This window comes from Strigops habroptila, chromosome 12 (genome assembly GCF_004027225.2).
Source record: "Strigops habroptila isolate Jane chromosome 12, bStrHab1.2.pri, whole genome shotgun sequence".
NCBI classification, from domain to species: domain Eukaryota; kingdom Metazoa; phylum Chordata; class Aves; order Psittaciformes; family Psittacidae; genus Strigops; species Strigops habroptila.
This window is the reverse complement of record NC_044288.2, coordinates 1,840,672-1,864,805: the sequence shown is the minus strand read 5'-3', so window position 1 is coordinate 1,864,805 and position 24,134 is coordinate 1,840,672. Positions and strand designations below refer to the sequence as shown.

Here is a 24,134-nt window from a genome sequence, read left to right as displayed (position 1 = left end):
GATCATCGTGCCAGGGCCATGGACCTGCTCGCTGTGACACACTGCCTGGCACCTCTATCCTGAGCACAGCCTGCTCTGGCAATCCTGCGTCTCCCCAGAGCTTTCCAGGCCTGTTTCCAGCTGGATCTGTTGCCTGCTGGAGTGTACCAGCACAGCAGGGTGGCCGCACTGTCAGACACCCGTTCATGTGTGAGCCTGTGCTTGGTTCAGCTGGAAGTGTCTGTGAAACCAGCACTGCTGCAGCGTGGAGCACATGGGTCCTGCCAGCCCAGGGGCTGAGGGAAAGCTATACCCATCCATCAATCTCTCTCACTGCGGATAAACCCGAGGCTTTGTGCCCTTTCCCTGCAGATAAGGAAGGGTTATTCATCACCCTCTGCAAGGAGAGACTTTTCATGCTGCCGCTTACCCCTCACAGGGTAAACAGACACAGCGTGGCCACTCTCACCTCAGGGGCTGTCCCTCCCGCTGTCCCAGTCAGGCGTCCTGCCTCCTGGCACAGCCACCCTTGGTGACAGAGGATGCAAGTTCAGTGTTACAGATTCCTGTGCTGCCCTTTGGAGGCCAAAACTGAGTTTTGCTTGTTTTTATCCTGGGAGGCAACTGCAGGGGACACAAGTGCCCTGTGGTTGGGGTGAACGTGTCTGTGCCCCATCACCTCCCAGTCCCTTTTCTGCCTTCCTCCAGCACGTCCATTGCTGATGGCCACAGGACAGGGCAGCACCCTCCCGAAAAGCCCCTCTGAGACCTTTGTGCTGCTTTGTGCAGATCTGCCCATCAGCGCAGGCTCAGCTCTGTGAACCAGGAGCTGGCACCCAGGCTTCCCGAAAGCTCAAGGTGAGACCTGCAGCTTAACCAGAGGCCCTGGGGAGGGTATGGGGTGCACTAATGTACTCTGGTGTTAGTGGAGAGGGGTCACTGCAGCAGCCTGCCCTCCCCAGAGCAAGCCCTGGGTGCTGGGACCTTCACCCATGTACAATGAAAGGCTCTTCCCCTTGTGAACAAAAGGGAACAGAAACCCCCTGCTCCCCCCAGCACGGACAGCACTGCTCCAAAGTCAGGGGAAAGCTGCCCAAGCTGCTGGCACTGGATGGGTAACTCCTACACCAGCCTCTTAAAGCCCATCAGCTGGGAATCGGGGCTGACTCCCAGCACCTGCACATGGGCAGCACAGCCCCAGCCCATCTCCCGTTAGCACAGAGCTGACACCCCACATCTTCCATCTGCTGCCTTGGATTCCACAGCGCACCAGCTCCGAAACAAGGATACAGCAGCCACAGAACCCCAGCTCTGCAGGGACACTTGGGTGCATTTGTTTCATCACAGGTAGTGTGGATTAAACCCCAGCACCGCTGCTCCTGAGCCTGGCTGGAGGCAGAGGCAGCATCTCCCTTGCGGCTCTGGCCAGGCAGGCTCCCCATGCCACAGAGGCTTTCTCCACGCTCACAGTGAAAGCCCTCTGTAAGCACAACTGAAGCAAGACATGATCTCTGCTTCAAGGCTGGAGATTTGCCCAGGGCTCAGTGCTATCAGCTCCCATGGCCATTTTTCCACACCCCCATCTATTTTAACAGCCTCAAATAGAAGAGGTGTGCTCAGCAAGGAATGTCTGGGCTCTGGTTCAAACTCATTTTGGTTCTAGTCTCTTGAGCTGGCTGCAGAAAAAACCCGATTGGAGATTCCTTGTGAACCCCACAGAGCCAGAACATCGGATGTCCCTGATTTCTGTCAGAACTCTCTGAAATGAAAAGCCAGCAGCAATCTTTCACCCACACCTCTTGGAGTCAGCCAGTGGCCAGGACAAGAGCTCAGGGCAGGGGTCAGAACATGTACAACAATCTTGAGCCCTGTGCTTGCCAGGACACTGCCTTCCTCCTCCTCCTCCTCTTCCCACAGAGGGTGCACATGGCTCCTACCCACCCTGCCATTGAGAGCACTGGCTTGCCCCCGTTGTTTTGTGCTGTGCCTTGTTCCTTTCTGCAAGCCCCATCCTGGGGGGAGCAGGGGACACCCCACCCGTGGCTCTGCTCAGCACAAAGCCAGCTCCCACCTGCCTGGCTTCATCCCTTTTGCTTTTTTCCATGACCCGTGCCGTGGAGGCAGCGTGGATCCCGGTTACACATTCCCAGCTATGGTCTAATCCCTTCTGGCTATTTTTAAAACCCCAGCCTCATTCTAGTCCTTTGTACCCAAACACAGAACAAAGGCTGAGCCATCCTTATCCCCCCCACACCCCTGCTCTCAACTCCAGGCTCTGACCCCACGGATTTCTTGGTGTGACAAATGTGCTTAACAAAAGGCAAGAGCCCCGTTGCCCAGCATGGTGGCTTTGGGATGGAACAACAGAATTGGCACAGTCTCCTCACCCCGGGTTTGCTGGTGGCTGCTTTATCCCTGCTGCATCCTCCCTGCGCCTACTCCAGCTCACTTTCCCCTTTGCACTACACCGGCTGCCGCAGGGGTGCAGTGCTCTCACGGAGCAGGAGGGCCGGGCAGGGCTCAGGGCTCTCCCCATTTCTGCTGCGGGGAGAGGAATGCAAGAGCAAGGTATAAATATCCACCGCGCTCAGCGCTTGCACAGCACTCTGCCCTGGGAGAACGCGCCGAGCGTCACCCACAGCCCTGCATTCCCTTGCTCCCCACTCCCCAGCTGCCTCTCCTGTTTCCAGCCCCGGGTTCACAGTCTTTGCTGCCAGCACTTTGATTTCATTCCTCCCTCCTCCCCCGTTCCCTCTTGAAAAGGAGGAAAATAATAGAGCCTTTGTTGGGCTGCTGCGGCAAAGGCACCGAGCAAGGAACCGCACGGGGGTAAGGGGCTGCCGGGCACAGCCGCCTGCCTGGATTAATGCATTCCTGTGCCTTTGACTCTGGAGAAGTCAGCCCTGCACTTCATGGCATGTAAAGGGACCCTGGGCTTGCTGACAAGCCAAACAAAGAAAACCTCCGGACCCATGCTGCTGGCTTCCCGCTTTTATGTAAATTAATATTAATAGGTCCTCGAGTTCCGTCTCTGTACAGATATATACAAATAGGAAATAGTTTCATATTTACATCATTAAGTTAATTAGGCTCTATAAAAAAAAAAAAAAAAAGAAGAACAGTTTTCCAAATTGGTGTCCTATGTACAGACAGCAGAGGTGAGCTCACGTCCTTGGCGCGGTCACATTGACAGTGTAATGTACACTAACCATTACCGCCGGTCCCACAGGCATCGGCCCCACAGCAGCCAGGCGCCGACGAGCAAAAGGATCCCGCTCTGGGCTTTTCCTGCTCCCCAGGACCCAGCGGGGAATAGTGCTTCTGTCTCATGAGGCACCCAAGTACCACAGGGTCAATTCGTGTAATGTACACTACGAGCGCTCTGTGGATCCCGTGGAAGGCACAAGACCGGCACAGATCTTGTGTTCGGGTCAGTGGATGCTCTGCGCGATGCTCTGAGCCTACAGCGGCTGCTCCAGCCCTGCGGGGCAGGGTCCCCGGAGAGCCCCGGCACGGCTCACACGATGCTGGCCAGTTCTGTGTTGTCCGACTCGGAGCTGCTGTTGCTTTCCTCCCTGTGGGCAAAGGGTTGGGAAGGAGGCACAGAGTGAGCCCTGGAGCAAGAGCTGCCTTCAAGCAGAGCTTGGAGCAAAGGGCTCAAGAGGGGTGTCACCACCTTGCACAGTCCGCAGACGAGTTTTCTTTAGCATTGGGAGCGGGTTCCCATTGATCTCAAACACTTCACGCCATCATTTTGGAAGTTGGGATTGGGAAAACCAGCTGGGCCATCCCTCACCCCACCACCCACAGGTCCTGGAGGATTCCCGGACAAGTCACAGTGTGTCCCAACCAGTCCGGGCCTGATCCTGCCCCCGCACACCCTGCTGGCGTGCTGTGCCAGCATGAGCACACACTCACCTCAAGTCCTGCAGGGCTTTCTTGTTTTTCCTCCGCTTCTCCTCATCGATGGGGTACAGCTTGAACAGCAGCAGGCCCAGCAGGATCAGTCCCACGGGCACGGCTGACACCAGCATCTTCAAGGTGAAGTTCACATCACTGGGCTGGGAGCAGCCCCGGGTCTGGTACCCTGCAAAGCTGGGAACAGAAAGGTACCTTCAGGCAAAGGAAACCAAGTTTGTAGGAGATGAACTTGTCCCTGCAGGGAGAGATGAGGAGCCACAGTGGGATTTAGACCCCCCAACTTCCCTCCCAGCCCTTGGGAAGCAGGGATGCCTGGATGCAGAGGTGTGAGGCTGGGTTCCCACCCTCCCTGCCCTCAGCTCCCATGCAAGAACTCACTCTAAGCTGAGTGTGGAGATGCCCAGGGAGACCCCAGAGGTAAACTTGGTGAAGAAGACATAAAAGGAGAAGAAAATGGCTTCATGGCCATGGGAGTCAGGATGCTGCAGCTTGAAGTCATCTATGACATCCGGGAGCATGGACCTGTGCAGAGAGCAGGATGGCGAACACTAAGACTTAGCCAACAAAGCGTTTCCTCTCCCTGCTGAGAGGATTTCCCTTCATGAGCTCTATCTTGGGCTGAAAACATCACAGAAAGGCCTCCCAAGGGTTTCTAACAACTCCAGCCCTGGAAGTTGTTAGAACTTCACCCAGCACCAGGACCTTGCACTCACCAGGGCAGGAGGAAGGCGGCTGCGACGCTGATCCCAGCTGCAACAGCCACAATGTAGGTGACGATGAGGTTACTGTCCAGGACAGCCACCATGATGAGGAAGGGGATGGCAGACTGGAGAGGGGACAGAAACCAGGTTGGCATCAGCAGTACCCAACCCAAGCACCAAATCACAGTTAGCAGCAGCCCCGGCCCAGCTCTGGGCCCCAGCTCTGCTCACCCCACATGGGAAACACTGTCCTCATTGCTCAAGGGGACCCACTCACCGAGATGCCCACGTAGACAGCCATCTTCTTCCCAAAGCGGGTAAGGAACCACTGCCAGAGGGGAATGGTCAAGGTGGCTGAGAGCTATGGGAAGAGAAGGGGGAAATGGTGTCACTCACTAGCCAGGCTTTTCACTGGGGGAAAAGCTCTTCCCAGCAAGGAGCAGCTCCAGGGCACAGCCTCCCTCATCACACAAAATCATGGAATGGGTTGGGTTGGAAGAGACCTTAAAGCTCATCCAGTCCCAAGCCCCTGCCACGGGCAGGGACACCTTCCACTAGAGCAGGTTGCTCCAAGCCCCTGTGTCCAACCTGGCCTTGAACACTGCCAGGGATGAGACAGCCACAGCTTCTCTGGGCACCCTGTGCCAGCGCCTCAGCACCCTCCCAGGGAAGAGCTTCTGCCTCAGAGCTCATCTCAATCTCCCCTCTGGCAGGTTAAAGCCATTCCCCTTGGCCTGTCCCTCCATCCCTTGTCCAAAGCCCCTCTCCAGGTTTCCTGGAGCCCCTTTAGGCACTGGAGCTGCTCTAAGGTCTCCCCTTTAGGAGCCTTCTCTTCTCCAGGCTGCCCCAGCCCAGCTCTCTCAGCCTGGCTCCAGAGCAGAGCTGCTCCAGCCCTCGCAGCAGCTCCGGGGCCTCCTCTGGCCTCGCTCCAGCAGCTCCACGTCCCTCTTGTGCTGTTGCCCCAGAGCTGGATCAGGACTGAAGGGGGGGTCTATTTCCAGCTTTGATTTCCACACACTCCGGGGCTGGCACACGGCCATGCTCCTGCCCTCGCCCCATTCCTCACCTGCCTCCACTCCTGGGAAGGGGAGCTGCAATTGGAGCAGGAATGTGGGGCCACCTCCTGCACCAGCACCCTCAGGGCACAGCAGGTACCAGCCACCAGCCCACACCAGGGAGGACCCAGCTCCATCCTCAGTGCTGGGAAGGGACCTGATCTCTTCACCGCTGCCTGCACACCCCATGGCCAAGAGCCAGGCTCCTGGGACCTTGGCACCTTGGACCTCTCCACCCTTTTGAGCAGGGAGCATGGGAAGGGCTCCCACAGATGAGACACACTGGAAAGGGCTCTCAAGGAGTTGTTTTGCTCCATCTTCCTGGCAGTAAACACTGAGATCCTTTTCTCAAGGCGGGGGGGAAGGGAGATAAGTGGCAGGATTTGGACAAAAGGCCCCCATGGCTCCTGGTCTGCCCCGTCTCTGGCTGCCTTCACATGGGAACAAAGGCCTCCCTGTTCCTACCAACCCGCCCGGACTTTGCAGGACATTTGGCAGCTCCTTCTCCCTCTCCCCTTCTCCCAGGGGACCTTCGGTCACTGTGCCCACATCAGCCCATTGCAGCCCCATGGCCTCCCTCCCCTCAGCCCACATTGCCCCTGGGAGGACCCACGGCACTCGCAGCATCCATCCTGGCCCCAAGGGGCTCCAGGACGGGGCCATACGCACCATGATGGCCAGAAGGATGTTCTGGAACTCGTTGCGGAAGCCCAGGGTGTAGGTGCAGAAGAGGGCAAAGTTCCCCTCCAGCAGCTGTGGAGGAAGCAGACGATGGTCAGGGGGGACGGGACCCTGACATCCCACCCAGCACCAGCAAAGAAAGTGGCCGTTCTCCAACCCACCCAAGGGCATGAAGCCACATCCACCCTCTCTGCCCGAGGCAGCTCCCAACCCCCAAGGATCCACTTTGGGCCCCCTGAGCCATCCCCATGCTGTGCTGCTGCCATTCCCTCTCCCAGCTGTGCTTACCATGAAGGCCAGTGAGGTGAAGAGGAAGCCGGCAATGAGCTTGATGTAGGCACCATGGTTCATCACCAGCTTCAGCCCCCGGAAGAAGGAGACAGGCTCGTCCGACCGGAGCTCAGAGGACTCTGGGGAGCAAATCAGCCCATCGTTAGACCCATAGAAACAGCACCCTTGGGTGCAAGGGCTGCATGCCTCTCGCCTGCTGCTGAGCACCCTGCACAAGCCCCTGCCCACCTACAGCATCCCAGGGCAATGCCTCTTGCATGGATCCATCAGCCCCATGGAGAGCAGATGATGACCTGGTGATTTACCCAGGATAAGCGGAGCTGGTTGCAAAGCAGAGCAAGGGAAGGACAGAAGGTACTGGACTTTGGCTCTCATGTCACCCTGGGATGCCCTAATTGGCACTAGCAACCTTGGCCAGCCAGAGCTGTGCATGATAATGTTTATCTCTGATGGTGCAGAGCAGAGAGCTAAGTCCTCATGGCTAAGTCCTCATGGCTAAGTCCTCATGGCTGTGCTGTGACATACCCTGAAGATGCTCTGGCTCCTGCAGTGCCTTCCCCAGGCCCCATACCCAGACCTCAGCTCCTCCTGCCCCTCTCCCCCAAGGCTCGAGCCATGAATAGGGATCAGAGCTGAGCCAGGGGAGCCCCTGGCAGGAGCCGCAGCGTTCGAGCAGTGCAGAGCATTGCAGCGTGTCTCCAGCCTCACCTCTCTTCTCCCGCACGCCCACCGACAGCACCACGGCGCAGAGGATGTAGAGCCCCCCGATGACCCCCGCAGCGATCATGTAGGCATTTCTCTGTGCAAGAGAGGAGAGAGTTGTAAGGGACGGGGCTGTCCCAGGAGCCAGACGGGTCGAGAAGGCCCCGGCAGCGTGGTCCCCCCCAGCTTACCGTGTCTGTGAGCGACCCGGTGTCGTGGGTCATGTTCAGCTCCTCCATGGCCACCGAGGAGTTGGCCTTGTCAATGAAGAGGGCATTCTCGATGCAGGGAGTAACTGCCTTGCCCACGATCTGGCCCTGGATGGCAGTGCCCAGCACAGTGCCCAGTACTTCCACTGTCATACCTGGAGGGAGAAGTCAACAGGACTCAACGCAGCCCTTAGCACCCAGAGCTGCCATTCCCTGCCCTTCCCCAGGAGAAAGGAGCCAGCCCAGCTTTCCTACAGCTCCCCCCCAAATCACCAAGTGATAAAGCCACAGGGAAGGAGAGTGTCTGATGGAGAAACTGAGGCAAGGAGAGAGGCCAAGGCTTGGTCACGCTGCTCCCACTGCTGCATGGCATGGCGAAGGAGGGATGGAAACACTTACGGTAGGCAGTGGCTGAGTCCCGCTCGCTCTGCTCCCTGCTGATGAACATGGTCAGCGCTGAGTAAGGCACGTGGAAGCACTGCAACATCACGAGGAGAAATAGCTCAGAGGTGGTGCAACAGCCCGTGGGACCTGGGGCAGGGGGAACCTGCCCCTTGCTCAGCAAGGTGAAGGATTCATCCTCTCCATCCCTCACCCACTGGCCCTGACGCGTGCAGAGCCCAACTCACCGTCACAAGGGTCTGGAAGACGCAGTAGAAGACTAGATACCACATCACTTGGCCTCTGGAGATGTCTGGCACAAACCAGATGAGAAAGTAGGAGATGACAGCGAACGGGGTGGAGAAGATGATCCTTTGGGAGGACACAGTGTTAGCAGTGTGTAGGCACGCAGCACCCGGGTAACCCCACCAGCCCAGCTCTCCCCACTGCGACATGGCCAGTGGGGTTCAGGCATCTGGTTTTGGGGCTCCTACTCCAACACTCAGACAGGAGGGGTCTGCCACAGGGATGATATAGACCACTCTGAAAGCAGCAGCTCAGGTCTTACAGGGTGGGAAGGGGAAGAGCTGACTCCGACTTCCAAGGAAGAGCTTTCTTTGCAAAAATAGGCATCCCTGCTTCGATGGAAGATGGAACAAATCTGCTCCTGCCTTTGGCTTCCATCCCCAGCCCCTATCTCTTCCCCCAGGCGGCACTGCCATGCGTTCAGCAGGGTGTAATCGCCTCCCTCGTCCCGGCAAGGGTTGGGGAGCAGCCAGGCAGCACAGCCCAGCTCCCAGCAGCCAAATGCCTCTTGCCAGCTTGGCTTTGCTGCCATGGCCCCCCCTCGCCCCGAGCCTGGGGTCACCTCCGTTCGGGCAGGGATGGGGCAAACCACCAGCCAACAGCAGCCTGGCTCGCTCTTCCACCCCGCTTCCCGGAGCTGCGTGTACAGGGACATGGGATGTGAAGTGCAACAGAGGATCAGGGAGGGGGGGATTGCTCAAGGGCTGGGCTTTGTCAGCAGTCCCAGCATTGGCCAATGAGGGTGATGGCAGTAGGAAGCCAGCCAGAGCATCTCTTTGCTTCATCATAACCCTTGTCCTGCTGCAGCCCAGGCAGGGAGCAGCTCTACCCAGCACCAGCAGCCCCAGGACACCAACAAGCACCCAGGTCCCCCATCGCTTGAGGGGCACGGAAGGAATTCCTCCTGCTGGAGGGAAGCGAGCCAGGTGTTGAGCTTGCATCCACATCTGTTTAGGGATGGATTTTGCTTGGAGATTTACAAGCCCCCTGCGCTCTACAGGCTGGGGACTGAGGAACAAAGCTGGCACAACCGGACACGCAACAGAGCTCTGTGCGGTCAGGGCTTCCCCTCGCCCACTCCACTGCCAGGGGACGGGGAGATCTTTCCATCCGGGCTGACGTACAGGATGCACAGTTTAAAGTTGGGGGGAGGAAGAGGAGGAGGGGCAGGGAAGAGGCAGAACCTGAATCCCCACAGACGGGGAGCACCCGACACATGCACATTCTTCCGCGCACACGTCACCCGATGGGATGGGGATGGAGCAGGGGGGGAAAGGGGCGAGTTGGGCTCCAGCCACTCCTCTCCCGCGTGCTTATCGCAGACGTGGAGCAGGGGAAGTTTTGAATGAATCACCGCGGGAACCACGTCACACACCGCGATGGTCCCGTGGGCCCACTCCAGCGCTGGGGCTGGGGCACGGAGCCACGGCCGGGGCTGCCGGGCAGCTCCAGGGCCAGCAGACAAGTGACTGCGAGTTACCCCTGAGCCAGGCCGAGGTGACGGAGGCGCTGGCAGAGGCCGCGGTGACGCGCTCGGGTGCTCATTGGCCGCGGCGCGATGGTGTGTTCCTTTGTGCCGCGCTCGCACACCCCTGCCCAGCCCCGCGGTTAATCGTTTGCAAACGGCCGGTGCAGAAGGAGGAAGGTCAAAGCCGGGGCTCCTTGGTCACCGACACGTCAAGGAAAAGTTTAGCGAGCAGGAAAAGCGCTCAGGGTGGTCGAGGGGACGGGGATCCGAGGCTGGGGCAGAGGAGGAGGCAGCCAGCAGGGGAACTGCTGGGACAAAACGTGCCAAAATGGCTTTCCAAAAGAAAGAACTGAAAGGGAGAGAGGTGGTGGCCCTCGGGGGAGGTCTCCTCTCCCTTCCAAAGAGCTGGAGGAGCCCCAAGCTTTGAGCTACAACCACCAGCAGCCGGATGGGGCTTGGCCTCACAGATCAGACCCTTCAAAGCCTGGCAGAGCAATAAACCCTCACACATGGGGGGGGTTACACGGGGTCAGGCAGCAGCTTCTGCAGCTCCTGGCTCCGCACATAGAGAAACCGAGGCAGCAGCTCTGCAGGACAAACCCCAAGCTCGGGACGGCTGAACTCAGCTCAGCTCCATCCAGACTGGACTCAGCAGGTTGCCCTTGAGCCACGTTCGAGAGCAGCGAGCTGCTCGCAGGCGGCTGCCCCAGCTCTGCGGAGGGGCCCAGCGCGAGCTGAAAGCTCTGGCTAACTCTAAGGAAGCAGGAGCCGTTTGGAGGAATGCAGCCGCTCCATCCCCACCCCCCGCCCCGAGGACACGAGATTACAGAGCCCTGCTCTAATCTCCAGACCCCAGACCCTGCCACACGCGCGGCTGCAGAGGAGCTATTTCGGGCCATGCATGGAGCCGACTGCCACTGCCCAGAGCTATTCCAGGAAAGCCTGGAAGTGGAGGGTATAATCTGTGGGGGAAAGGACTGTGTCCCTCTAATTCCGCTCCCCCCATGCCCACCCTCTTGGCTGCATTGTATTTCAGCAATCCCACAGGCACCCAGGACATGGGTTATTTTAGCACAGGACACACCATGTCCACACTTTGGCATCAGCACCTTGCAACACGTCATGTCCTGTACAGGGGCAGGTGTTTACAGACATCCTGTCTGCCCTGAGCACAGACGTGAACCCTTTTGAGGCTTTGGAAGCCCCGTCCCATCTGCTCTGACTCCCTTCGGCATCCCCTTGCTCAGCACCCTGCTCCCAAGGGCGGCAGAAATGCTCATGTGCAGACACCCCGATCCCCAACAGCTGTTTTCCTGCCCGAAGAGCATCCTCGTGACTGTCAGCCGGCATTCCCACCACGGCGCATCAGCCACACACACCCCCATCCCTCCTGCCCAGGCGAGCGATGCCATCTGCTCAGCTGGCACCCACCAGCAAGCACCCCAGGAACAAAGTCCAGCACCAGAACGTGGCACCAGCGCAGGTCTCGGGGCAGCAGGAGCTGCTGCAGGCGCAGTGACATGGAGCACGGCCGGGCCCAGCTCGCACAGAGCAGCTTGGGACCAGTCAAAGTCACAGGCACAGACCTGAAGCCCAAGTTGTTGGCAGCATCTTGGGGCTTTTTGGGGCACTTGGCACCTGACCTGCATGAAACAGGGCATCAGCACGTCCGGCCCTGCAAACCTCGTGCCAAGGGACACTCAAAGCTGACTGGAAGCACTATGACACACCAGGCAGGGATGCAAGTGCTGCAGGAGGCTCTTACCAGGGCATCAGGCGGCCAAAGCGGGTCCATGATGTCTTGCTGATGAAGAAGCCCACCATGGGGTCTGTGACAGCATCCCAGGCTCGCCCCACAAAAAGGATGATGGAAGCAGAGAAAGGGTCCAGCTGCAGGAAGAAGATCTCGTGTCAGGACACACAAAACCCTGTGCCGCTGGCTGCCCTTCCTGAGCTCTTCAGGACCCCCCCAACTGCACTGTGACCCCACAGCCCCATCCTCTGCCTATTTCCAGTGGGATTTGAGGCACAGTGACCCAGTCCCTCTCAGCATTGCCCAACCACAGTCTTTCCACACCAAATTCCCACATCTCGGAGCAGAGCTCCCTCAAACTCAACCGCAGCCAGCACGAGGTGCCCCACGGGTGCTTCTCCCTCCCTATTCCACACCGAATGCTGTGGCTTTGTGGGATGGATCCCGATCCCACAGGACACGCACCACGACCCCGTTTGTTTTACCGCATGGGGAAGCCGAGGCACGGAGCAGCCGCTCGGCTCCACGCATGGGGCAGAAACCCGCAGCCCTCGGACCGACACCCCCCCAGGACCGCGACCGTGACCGATCCCCCCCCTCCCCGAGCGGGGCGGGCGAACCAGGAAAGCCCGGCCCCGGCCCCCCCGGTCGTACCTGCGCCACGTCCAGGAGGTAGATCTGGAGGAAGAAACCGAGCGCGCAGCCCGTGATCTGGTAAGGGGCCCCCCCGACGGCGTAGCACAGTTTGCTGCACACCGACAGCCGCTCCCGGCTCTCCTGCAACCGGGACCGGCGTTAGCGCGACCGGGACCCCTCCGCACACCCCCTGACCCGTCCCGTCCCCCCAGCCCGGTCCCGGTGCTCACCCTGCGGCGAGGCTGGCGGCGGGCGGGCGGCAGGAGCCCCCCGGCCCGGGCCCGCTCCGCGCCGCCGCCCCCGGCCATGCCGTGCGCGATGAATGGGGCCGCGCCGCCGCCCGCGCGGGCCTTGTACCGGCAGCGCCCCGCCCCGGGACGGCTCCGCCTCCTCCTCCGGCCCGGCTCTTCCTCCACACCCCGGCCCACCCTCATCCTCATTCCCCCCGCTCCGTCCCTTCCCTCCATCCCAGCCCTTCATCCTTCCCTTTCTGCATCCCCCTCATCATAGAACCAGAGACTGGTCTGGGTTGGAAGGGACCTTAAAGCTCATCCAGTTCCAACCCCTGCCATGGGCAGGGTCGCCTCACACTAGACCATGTTGCCCAAGCCCCTGTGTCCAACCTGGCCTCGAACACTGCCAGGGATGGGGCAGCCACAGCTTCTGTGGGCACCCTGTGCCAGCGCCTCAGCACCCTCACAGGGAAAAACTTCTGCCTTATCTCCAACCTGAACTTCCCCTGTTCCAGTTTAAACCCACCACCCCTCGTCCTATCACTACAGTCCCTGATGAAGGTCCCTCCCCAGCATCCTTGTAGCCCCCTTCAGACACTGGAAGCTGCTCTGAGGTCTCCACGCAGCTTCTCTTCTCCAGGCTGAACAGCCCCAGTTTCCCTCCATACTCCTCCCCCCGGGTACCCTCATTGATGGCAGAGGCTGCATTGGTCCACAAGGGGACGGGGCTGGAAGAGGCACCATCACCCTCCTGCCCCCTCGACTTGCTGTGGCACCAGCCAGTGAGGGCTGGGGGCTGCAGACCCTCAGTGCCGGCCCCACCATAGCCCCATGCTTAACCCCGCTCCATGCGGGCCCGTGAAAGGGGCTGATGTGAAGCAGGATCCCCCCCAGCAGCAGGACACATGGCCCCTGGCTCTGTACAACAGCTTCTGCGGGCGATGGTGGCTCCTGGTCCCCAGCACTTCGCCCTGGGCAACCCGCGGTGTCCTCTGCACCAGACAGCCACATGGACATCGATCCCAGCACCTCTCAGCTGTGCCAGCTGCTGTTTGCCCACCACCGCATGCACACAGGCCTGTGCCAGCTCTGTGTCACCACAGTGACAGCCACCAGCTCTGCTCACCTCAGGCCACCAGGTTCAAAGATCACCCTGAGATGTGCTGTGAGATAGGGCTGTGGCATGGGGCTGAGCCAGCAGGGCCAGCGTGGCAACCAGGGCCACTGCTTGATTGCCGCTTGGAGCTGGACTTGGAGCTGCACTGAAGAGGGGACAAGGGCAGGCAGCTGGCTCTGAGCAGGGACCTGGGATGCAGCAGACCTTGCACTGGGGATGAGCAGGATGGGTGGCCGCTACCATGGAGCGCTGGCACTGCAGCTCCAGGCACTCCCCAGTGTGAGCTGAACCCCTCAGAGCGCTGAGCTGAGCGGTGTCACTGTTGTCTCAGGGTTTCCAGCCTCTCCAACATGTGCAGTGGGTTCCCCTGCCCACAGGGCACATCATAGCCCTGCGCCTGGCCATGCTGGGTGCTCAGGGATGCTACCCACTGGGGATGGGGGTCATGCAAGGCTTCAGGCTGTCTGAATTTGCTCAGCGACACAAAATACCTTGAAGCAAGATGAGAGCGAGGTGTGGGCAACACCACCGGCCTGGCCAGTTCAGCAGGGACCTGCCTTGGGCTCCTTGCTCTGTGCTGAGCTGGCTCCAGTGCATTGGGCACCAACAGCCTCAGGACAGACACCCAGTGTGAGCTGGGAGCCCCCAAATCCCCCAGGAGAAACGAACATTGTATTGGGGATGGGCTTGTGCCTGTGGTGGCACTTACCTCCTGGAGGAACCAGGTTCTCCAGGGCAGGGTGATCCTCAGCTCCCCATCATGTTTGGTCCCAGCACTATTGCTCTGCGCCCTTTGTTCCAAGCTTTTCGCATTCCTGTCCTTGAGGGAAGCACTGAGGAATTGCCTCTTGGGCAAACGGGGCTTTAGGGGAACAATGAACCACGCTTTGTGCCAGAGATTGTGCTGACAGACTGCAGATAGGTGTAGCCCTGCCTTACAAGTGAAGTGGGAGAAGTAGAAAGACCGGGATTTCCTCAGATTAGGAGGATTTTCTCCCCTAAACCTGGTATTGCACAATTTCCGGTGGGGGATTTTAGATCTTCCTCCCAGGCAGATGCTCTGGGAGATCCTCATGGCAATAAATGAACCACCAAGGGCTGATCCCAGTGGGGATGTCGGTACAGCAGCACCCACCAAGCTTGGTATCCTGAGGGACCCACAGGTGGTTGAGACTGGACCACTCGCAGGGTCACCCTTGGCACCAGGACCACTGTGATGGTCTTACAGGCAGGACCAGAACTCAAACACACAGTGATGCTGTGCCACCCCAGCCTCCGCATCCCAGAAGTGGGAACACCACCAGGCTCCTGGGGTGATCCTTCAGGGGCTGGGACCCAAACGCTGGCCCTGGGGGACGTGGTTGAGTGCCGGGGACAGGGATAGGGATGGGAGCTGCTCCAGAAGATGACGGCTCTGCCACCCACACCTCCCGCTGCCATGAATCCGTCACAGCCCGGACCTGAGCAAGCATGAGCGCACCCGAAACCAGACAGCCCTGCCAGGCTGGGCCCGCCGGGACCGGCAGCATGGGCCTGGGGGCACATGGAGCTGTTGGGGGGCTGCGAGATGTAGCCAAGCTCCTTGGCTTGGGGCTGCAGAGCTTCTCCAGGGCTTGGGGCATCTCCTGGCATCAGGCAGGGTGTGCAAATGGGTCCTGGGGGGTGAGGAGGCAGCAAGACTGGAGCTGATGGTGCCTTTTCCTCCCCTTTCTCTGGATTTCACTGCCTGCTGTATCCAGAGCAGGTGGCTGCACTCCAGGGAGCTGCAGCCAGCGTGACCTCGATGCCGGGAGCACGTCCCCTGCCCCATATGGCCGGGCAGGATTTCATGGTGCTTCCATACTCCACAGGGGCTTGTGCTGGTGTTTCACAAGGGCCCAGTCAGCCCCTGCGGGTGCTACCCGGCAGCTACATGGGGACAAAGGGGACACACTGCATGGCAGCACACAGCAGCCACCCTGCGCAGCCCACACCGCTCCCATGTGAGACCCTGGGGAGCATGTCACGAGGATGAGAGGGACAACATGGGGCTGGGATGTGTCAACACCAGGGCTCACAGCCTCCGCTGTCCCTGGGGACCCAGCACTGCCATGAGGGCAGCAGGATGGCTGGAAGGTGGCTGCCACTGCAGTGGGATGGGGACAGCCAGACATAGAGCCCAGCTCAGGGTGCCCTGGACACCCGTCAGGCTCGGGGTGACTGTCCACCGTGGGGAAGCTCTTTGGGACTGGAGCTTCAAAGTCCATCCCTGCTGTCAGTGGGGATCCAAAGGGCACGGGGGACCTGGGAATTGCCTTGTGTCATGTGCCGGAGCCATGCCAGCCGTGGTTGGGCCACGACAGCTCTGTGGAGCTGTGCCAGCGCCGGGGGCAGGTACTCGGTGCTGGCAGTGGAGCTGTGCCAGCGCCCTGCAGCTGGGGGGCACTGCGAGGGCTGGCCCGGCCCGTGGGTGCCCCCCCAGCCCTTGGGGCACCCATTCATCACCCACCCTTGTTTGCGCAGCCGGCGCTGGCACAAGAAGCACTTGGCTCCTGTTTGCAGAGTGCCTGGAGAGGCCAGATGAAAGGGGTGCGCGGCCCCTCCAGCCCTCTCCAGCGCTGCTTTCGCACCTTCAGAGCATCCGGAGCCCCCTGAGGCCGGGACAAGCTCCTGCCTCACCCTGGGAAAAGCTGGGGAGCTCCCTGAGGCCAGCAGGGAGGGAAAGGAGACGTGGCTGAGAGCTACAGGTTGTAGGAGCCTTTGCTCCTGTGCATGGAGACGTGTTGGTGTTGGAGCAAGCGGAAGGGGCAGTGCTGGCTCTGTCCCCAACCGTGACCTCTTGTTCCTGCAGGTGCTGGGGCAGGATGAGCCCCTGCAGCAGCTCAGCCTCTGCCCTTAGTGCCGACAGCAATTTGGTTCCTAAAAGAAAGAGATGGCTTCACCCATGCTTCCCAGGCAGGCAAAGGGCTGGGAGCAGCCCTGGGCCGGGAGCAGCCTGGCTGGGGACACCGTGGGACATGCCCAGGGCTCCCAACTGGGCTGGGGATGAGACACGAGCACAAAGGGGACATGAGAAGGGGATCCTGATGAACCTGGGTTCCAGAGCTCCTGCCTGATGCGGGTGGGACTGGGATACTCAGGGCTGCTCTGGACAACTCAGGAGGGCCTGTGGGGTGCTGCAGCCATCATGGGGACCCCAAGGTACCCTCGTGGCTGGGAAACCATGGCCCCAAGCCCAGCACCCTCCTGCTGCATTGGCCCCGACACACGGGGCTGCACCCTGTGCCAGCAAGGGAAGGGATAGGGCAGCCCTGGGGCACCTCACATGCCCGGGGACCCTGGGGACAGCCCGGTGTCCGCTCCCGGCCCGGCTCTTCCCCCTCCGCCGTGCCCTCGGCCACTCGGCAATGGGGAGGCTGAGGCACGGAGCCGTGAGGCCCCGCGCGTCCCTCTGGACCCCTCCGGAGCGGGACAGGGGTGCCCGGTGGGATGTCCTGTGTCCCGTCCCCCCGCCCCGGCCCCGCCGCCCCGTGGACGGCGGTTCCCTCCGGGGCCCCCAGCCCTATTCGGGACCAGCAGGTGGCGCCCTGCACCCGCCGGTGGCGGCGACCGGTGCCGGGAACCGGGAGGGACCGGGGTGGGACCGGGGAAGCTGGGGACAGCCGCGGGGGGGCCGTGCTGGACCGTGCTGGGCAGCGCTGGGATGTGCTGGTCCATGCTGGGCTACACTGGGCTGCACTGGGCCGTGCTGATCCTGGGCTGGGGCACCTTGCCCCCAGCCCCTCCAGGTCCCAGCACCGCCGGGCAGGGCAGATCCTGCGGCTCTGATTGCAGCGGGTGGCAAAAGGAGGGCGCTGGGGCTGAAGAGGGTGAGTGCACACTGCGGGGAACCGGGCGGACTTTATAACTGCACGTGTGTGTGTGGGTAACGACGGGACAGTCGGGGAAAGCCTCACCGTGTTTTCACAACATTTGTTGGCTTTCCTGGAAGGACCTTGGCAGCGGAGGGACGCAGCATCCTGCTGGGCTTGCCCGGGTGCCCCAGGACACAGTGGACTCTGGACCCCGAGGCTGGATGTTCTGGGCACTTCATGGGCAAAGCTGAGTTTGGGCAGCAGTGATGCAGGAATTGCATGTGTGAGATGGACTCTGCTGCATCCCAGGTCAGCCCCGGCTTCACCAGCAGCTCCCAGACACTCCTGTGGGGGCACAGCCCTGCAGCCGCTGTGCTACCAGCACGACACCCCTTTCTTCATGCACAGACAACATTCCTCATGTGCACATGGAGAGTGAAGTGCCACATCCTCCAAGTGCTGGTTTCTTGGTGTTCCCATGGTCTCTCCTAACTTTATCCACCTCTTTGCTGGAGTCGGTGGCTTTCGGAGTGGCAAAGCTCCCAACCAGGCCTGTGAGGGCTTTGAGGAGGATGTGGCTCTGGGTGGCACCCAGGGTGGCACCCTGGGCAGGACACAAACACTAAGGGACACCGCTGCTGCCCAGGGCCGGAGCCACTCAGGGAATGGCCACACACTGACAGTGGCTGCAGCGGAGGGGTCTGGTGAGGGCTTGGGACCCCAACGGGAAGTGGGGGGATGGCCAGGCTGGGTGGGGGGCTATGGGAAAGGGCACTCTGGGTGGCCCCTGGCAGCGAGCAATGGCTCCCTGTGACTTGTCCCCATTTGTCCAGTTCATTTTGCCGTCACGCTGAGCTGAATGTCCCCAGGCTGGTGGCATTGCTGCGCTTGGCCTGGGTGTCCTCAGCCAAAGTCTTCCTCTTCCTGCAGCACTCACAGAGGGGGGACTCCATACCGTGACCTTCCCGATGGGCTGAGGACGGCATCGGGAGCTGGCAGGATGCTCAGGGGGCAGTGAGGGTCTCCCAGCCTGGCGCATGGGTTGGCCACCGGTTAATAGCCCCGTTACCGTCCCCGTTAGCAGGACCGGAGGACCCGGCGGGGGGACCGCGACATCACTCACACCGTGCCCCCCCTAAGAGGGCGGGAAAAGGGCAGGATCCCGCCCTCTATGCAAATCCCATCCCGGCGATTGGCGGGCAGGCGGGGCCGGTGCCGCACACAGGCTATAAGAGCGGGGGGGAAACAATGCCCCCGCGGTCCCGGGTCGGGGGCTGGCGCCGGGCGCGGTGGGTGCACCGGGGTGGGTGTCCCCCCCTCATCCATGGGGCCGGGGGTGCCCTTTTGCTGAGCGGGGCTGCAGGTCGAGCGGGAGGGGTGCCCCCTTTTCTTTCAGTTCCCCCATCCCCATGCAGAGATGGAGTTTGACTCGTACCAACACTACTTCTACGACCATGACGCCCAGGAGGATTTTCACCGCTCCACGGCACCCAGCGAGGACATCTGGAAGAAGTTCGAGCTGGTCCCCACGCCCCCCATGTTCCCCTTGGGTGCCCCCGGGGAGAAAGGCTGCTGCTCCGGGGCGGAGGAGCGCTCGAGCGGGCTCTCCCGGTACTACCGGCCTGGGGAAGAGCCGGAGTATCTCATAGGGACGAGCGAGATCTTCGGGAACCTGAGCGCTTTCATCCTTAAGGACTGCATGTGGAGCGGGTTTTCAGCCCGGGAGAGGCTGGAGAAGGCGATGACAGAGAAACTTTCCACGGGCACGCAGAGGGCCACCCCCCACAAGCCCTCATTCGCGCAGGATTTAGGGTTCAGCAGTTCGGTCAGCGAGTGCGTGGATCCCGCCGCCGTCTTCCTTTGCCCGCTGGCCGAGAACAAGATCCCGGCGTCTTCGGGATCCGAGGGTCAAAGTGATTCCGGTAAGGAAGGGGTAGCGGGGTGGGTTCCCCCCGGCCCGGCCGCCCTCCGCCCATGATGCTCCCGGGGGTCGGACACGCGTGTCCCCGGCCGGGCAGCGCCTTTGTTGCGGGCCTGGGTCCCGGCCCCACGAACAAAGCGGGCTCGGCTGCTCCCCTTCCCGCGGGGCCCTCCCCTTCCACAATGGGGTGCATGGAGCTCGGGGGTCCCCCCTCGCTCGTCCCGTCCCCACGGGACCCTCGCGGGCAGGTTGATGAGGGGACGCCCCGTTCACCGTGCGAAGTTTGGGGAGTCGCAGCTCGTAACCGCAGCGGTTTTCCCGCCCCGGGACGCGCTTTCCCGGGGACAAAAAGCAAAATACTCCCCGGGGCTGAGCAGCGGCCGCGTCCCCCGAGGCTCAGTGGGACGGGCGGGGACATCCCGCATCCCCTGCAGCGTGTCCTGTGTGGGGTGGGACGGCGTTTACACGGGGGTCGGGCTGCGGAGCGGATGGATATCTGTGACCCCCAGGGCAGTGAGGTGCCACCCGCCCCCCGCTTCTCGGGCCATCATCACCTCTTCTTACGCCCTATTTACAAACACACGCTTGGGTGTTCCCCCCCCCAAACCCACCCGCCCGGGGTCGAGCGTATTTCCCCCGCTCCCACTGAAGCCGGCCTCACCCGGCTGCTGTGGAAGCCCTGACGCGGCCCCGCGGTGCCTTGACCCCGTTAATAAATCCTCCGGTGCCGCGCCGGTGAGTCACGGTGCAAAACGGGGACTTAATGCCATTAGAAGCCCACGGTCGGTAAGCGGGTCGCGGGCGTTAAGAGGCTTAAACCCAACTGGTGGGATCGGCTGGGGAGGGGTCCGGGTCCCGGTCCTGGGGGGGGTCCCCGGCCCGGGTCCTGTGGCGCCACGTGGGCGCCGAACAAAAAGCAACAGATTGCAAACAATGAGAGCTGCGGCGCTGACGGGCAGGGGCGGGGGCCAATGGGGTCGCAAGGCGGCCGGCCGGCCCCGCCAGGCAGCCGATGGGCGACTCTGGTGGGCGGGGCTTAGCGGCCTGACTTTTATTAATGAGCGGGGGGGGATGTTGTGTGCGCACGTGGTTGAGACCGGCCGCGTTGTGACGCTGGTGGCCCGTGTGGGTGCCCCCCAGTATCTCGGGTTTACTGGGCAGAGCCTGCCCCCTGAGCCGGGAAGAGGGGGGGTGTGTAGGTTGGGGGTCACAAGCAGGAGGGTGCTCTGGGGCCCAGCTCCTGTGGTCACCACGCCCTGTCATAGAGAGCTGGGGGCCATCCTTTGCCCCAGATGTTGAGCATCTCGGGCGACATTTAGCAAGTGGCTATATTTTCCCCCAAAAATCTTAAGGGGAAAGGTGGAAGTGCATCCCTAAAGCAAGAGCGATTGAAGTTGTGCCTGGAGCCAGGTGACCACGCTGTCCCCAGGGGCCAGCTTCGTGCCTCTGGGCCTTGCTGGAGTGGGACAAGCTCAGTGAAATGGGCAGGGTGCTTTGGGTCCAGTTATACTTTGTTTCTTTACTTGGGTCTCGCCATTCACAGCTCTGATACACACCCCCTGCTGCCTCCTGGGCTTGGGATGCATTCGAGGTTCACTAAGTCTGTTGGAGGGATCCCATTGCCTCTCCCTGCCCCCCTACACCGTGGGGGGCTGTCCCCGGGAAGCCTGGGCTGAATGGGGCTTATCACTTGTGAAAAGTAACAAGTCACTAGAGTGGGAAGCTGCGGCTGAGGGGAACAAAAGGCAGCTCTGCCCATCCCAGTCCCTCATTTACAATTCCAATGGACCAGGAGAGCATGCGACCAGGATGAACTTTGGAGTTGGGCTGTCCCAGGTCCCCAGCATCCTGCTGTCCCTGCCCCTGGGCAGGCAGGCTTGGGTGTTTCTTGCTTGATGATTCTTTATCCTGGCACATATTGCTCCTGGTGCTGAAGTGAGGCAGAAGTAAAACCCCATCCGATTTTGGGAGGCCAGGCACATGAACGTGGAGAGAAAGCTTCCCATGGGATGATACTGGCAGAGCCCTTAAATCACAATCTCTTCTGGAAGTTGCAGAGTGGCTTTGCAGTGCACGAGCAAGCTTTTGTGGGACGTCAGCAGGGTGATTGTCCAGGGGCTGTGGGGAGCCCTGGCAGGGTGACAGAGTGACCAGGGCCTCCTACTGATGGGGTTTTTCTTTTTCCATGTCCATCTTGAGCAGAAGGAGAAGAGATCGATGTGGTGACAGTGGAGAAGAGACAATCGCTCAGCCTGAGGAAGCCGGTCACCATCACGCTGCGCGCCGACCCCTTGGACCCCTGCATGAAACGCTTCCACATCTCCGTCCATCAGCAGCAGCACAACTATGCCGCCCGCTCCCCGCCGGACACATGTCCTCTGCCAGAGCCACCCCAGCAGGACGAGGACAAGCCACCAAGCACCACAGAGCCGGCCCCTGCCACCACGCTGCCTGAGCCCAGCTTGCCCAAAGCCGGCAGCAGCCCCGGCTCCGACAGCGAGGACGTGGCCAAGAGGAAAAACCACAACTACCTGGAGCGCAAGCGGCGCAACGACCTGCGCTCGCGCTTCCTGGCGCTGCGGGACCAGGTGCCGGGGCTCTCCAGCTGCCCCAAGACCCCCAAAGTGGTGATCCTGAGCAAGTCCTCCGAGTACCTGCAGTCGCTGCTCGCTGCGGAGAGGAGGATGGTGGCTGAGAAGCGGCAGCTGCAGCTGCGGCAGAGCCAGCTGCTCAAACGGATTGCTCACCTCAAGGGGCACTAGCGCCTGGCTGCCCCCCCACCCCGCTCCCCAAAAACCCTGTTCCCTCACAATTTGCACATTTTTTAATGTTGTTGTTCGGTCAGATGTTGAACTGTTGGCCCCAGGGGGCTGGAGCACGTGGTGGTTGCTGTATGTGGGGTGGATGCTGTGCTGTTCCCAGCTGCGGGAATGGGGCCACAGCAGAGGTCCCCCTCTGTGGCATCACCTGCCTGGGGCTGGCTTCTTGGCACCGGGTGTTGCAAGATTTCCCCTGTCCCCCTGCGAAGCTTTCTCAAGTGACTGCTTCGATTAATGGGCTCAACTCCATTCCCTGCGCCCCTCTCTGCTGTTTGTCATGAATAGAGTTGCTGGGAGTTCTTAGGGCATCCATCTCGCCCTAAAAATCCCAAGTAACCATGGTCTGCTTTGCCTCATGGAAGCAGGCAGAGGCAGACATGGACATCCCAGCACAGGGCTCATCTCCGGATGGATCCCGATGGAGATGGTGATTGCAGGATGTCTCTCCCCGGGGTTAACAGCACCCTGTGGGCAATCCCCTTCCTCGGCTGGACCGTACCTCACTTTCTTACGACATCATGCAGTAGCTTGTCTTGGATTTTGTGTTCTAGAAACTGCTGCTGTAACTGCAAGTCTTATACTGGAGGTTGTGTTTTTATACTGTATTTTTGTACCACTTTTTGAGAAGTATTGGTAAAGAGTTTGCTTTTTTATATATATATATAAAAACCTCTTGTTTTGGAGGGGGGTTCCTGCTGTGGGGAGGGCTCAGTCCTGCTGCACTTTAGGGAGATCAGGAAGGGGCTGGCTCCTGCTGGACCCTTGAGCTGAGTCCTTGCTGAGGCTGGTTCCCTCCTTGCAGCTCTCCAAACCACCCATTTGCAATAACGGGGTTTTTCCCCTTTCCCATCCTTGTGTCCTCCTTTCCCACCCTTGCAACTGCTCCCTCACCAGCAGCCACTGAACATCCCCGGTGAAGCTTTGGGCTTTGCAGGGAGCCCCATGGCTGGATGGGGCAGGTTGGGTGCATGGGGCATCTGTGCTGCCTTTGAGGCTTCCCCCTGCCTGTGCCATCCTGCTGTCCAGCCTGCGGTGGGGTATGTGGTGGCAGAGTCCCTTGTCCCCTCCTGGGGTGTTTGCAGTGCAGGGGTGGCCCCCACAGGACAGCACCCTTGGGGTCCCTGCTGACCTGCTGAGAACTGTTAGAGTTAACACTGTGGTTGGATTTAGCACTTTCTTCATTACCTCACACTTCATAAATAAATAAGTTTGCAACAACTTTGGGTTGGCTTTTCCTGTGCAGGCGGCTGTGGGGTTCTGTGCATTGGGCCATGATGCTCCTTGGGGGGGGTAGGGTGTTGGACCCTGTGTTTTAGGCTGTCCCTGACACAGAAATTAATACATTTGCACCAGGGCTCAGCTGCCAGCAAGACTGAGTCCTTTGTCCTGACTTTCTCCCAGCGATTGAAACAGAAGTGGGGCCAGGGAAACAAATCACCTGGATTATTTTTCCTCCTTTTAAGTGGTTTTATTGGCAAGGAGGGGCAGAGAGCCCAGACTGAGCTAAGAGAAGGCTTGGGTGTAATTATAAACCCCCCTAATGGGGCTCAGGGCACTCAGTGTGGGGCGATTGCTGCCCTATGGAGCTGTGGCTGTGGTTGGCAGTAACCCTATAGGGAGGGGGAATGCAATCTGCTCACTTCAAGGGGTATTAGAGATCTTCATCTCCCCAGATCTGCCAAGTGGATGAAATTATATATATGTGTGTGCTCTCCCTGCTGTCCCCAAACTCGACGTGTTTGGGTTTCCTTCGTGCTGGCAGTGAAAGTCTTGCTCTAAATGCAAGAGGGACACGGGATTCTGTTACTGCTGAGCAGCCAGAAGAGCTGCTGCTGCAGGAGATGCAGTCATCTTGGGGAAGCAGCCTTAAAAAGCAGCAATTCCGCCTGGCAGGAATTCTACATTCCCATTCCCTTCAGCTCCGGCAACATCTCACACTTGCTGCATGTTGCATCATGCTGTGTCAAAGCCTTTTAGGGCTGCATTAAAAGGTGCTCGCAGGAACCACAGCTTAAACATGGAGCAGGGTGACCTAAATCTGACACCTTGCCCATGTGCAGGGAACAAAGCCCAGATGCACCAGTCCCTCAATTGTTTATTTCTGCTGTGTGCACGCTGACACTTGCAC

General features: G+C 60.3%; 2 protein-coding genes across 3 annotated transcripts; one reads left to right on the top strand and one right to left on the bottom strand.

The window, feature by feature from the left end:
* Positions 1-2,955: 2,955 nt before the first annotated feature.
* MFSD2A (major facilitator superfamily domain containing 2A) lies at positions 2,956-12,401 on the bottom strand. 2 transcript variants are annotated; one of them, XM_030505019.1, is made up of 15 exons: positions 12,314-12,401; positions 12,102-12,224; positions 11,460-11,584; positions 8,169-8,292; positions 7,939-8,017; positions 7,522-7,694; positions 7,337-7,427; positions 6,626-6,747; positions 6,326-6,409; positions 4,879-4,962; positions 4,614-4,726; positions 4,279-4,422; positions 3,898-4,074; positions 3,486-3,554; positions 2,956-3,440 (listed from the first exon to the last, which is right to left on the bottom strand). In XM_030505019.1, exons 1-14 carry the CDS (start codon positions 12,389-12,391, stop codon positions 3,497-3,499), a joined length of 1,575 nt encoding a protein of 524 aa, XP_030360879.1. In that variant the 5' UTR covers positions 12,392-12,401; the 3' UTR covers positions 2,956-3,440; positions 3,486-3,496. The 2 variants fall into 2 exon arrangements, with proteins under 2 accessions (XP_030360879.1, XP_030360878.1); XM_030505018.1 differs by having other exon boundaries at positions 2,956-3,554.
* Positions 12,402-18,522: 6,121 nt separating this feature from the next.
* Positions 18,523-23,225, top strand: MYCL (MYCL proto-oncogene, bHLH transcription factor). The gene is made up of 2 exons (XM_030505017.1): positions 18,523-19,188; positions 21,390-23,225. Exons 1-2 carry the CDS (start codon positions 18,684-18,686, stop codon positions 21,947-21,949), a joined length of 1,065 nt encoding a protein of 354 aa, XP_030360877.1. The 5' UTR covers positions 18,523-18,683; the 3' UTR covers positions 21,950-23,225.
* The last annotated feature ends 909 nt before the right edge of the window (positions 23,226-24,134 follow it).

Coding starts and splice junctions, on each gene's coding strand:
- MYCL (XM_030505017.1), top strand. CDS start 18,684: ATGGAGTTTGACTCGTACCAACACTACTTCTACGACCATGACGCCCAG. Junction 19,189..21,389: donor CGAGGGTCAAAGTGATTCCG/GTAAGGAAGGGG, acceptor CATCTTGAGCAG/AAGGAGAAGAGATCGATGTG.
- MFSD2A (XM_030505018.1), bottom strand. CDS start 12,391: ATGGCCGGGGGCGGCGGCGCGGAGCGGGCCCGGGCCGGGGGGCTCCTG. Junction 12,225..12,313: donor GCCGCCAGCCTCGCCGCAGG/GTGAGCACCGGG, acceptor TCCCGGTTGCAG/GAGAGCCGGGAGCGGCTGTC. Junction 4,727..4,878: donor CTGTCTACGTGGGCATCTCG/GTGAGTGGGTCC, acceptor TCCCCTCTCCAG/TCTGCCATCCCCTTCCTCAT.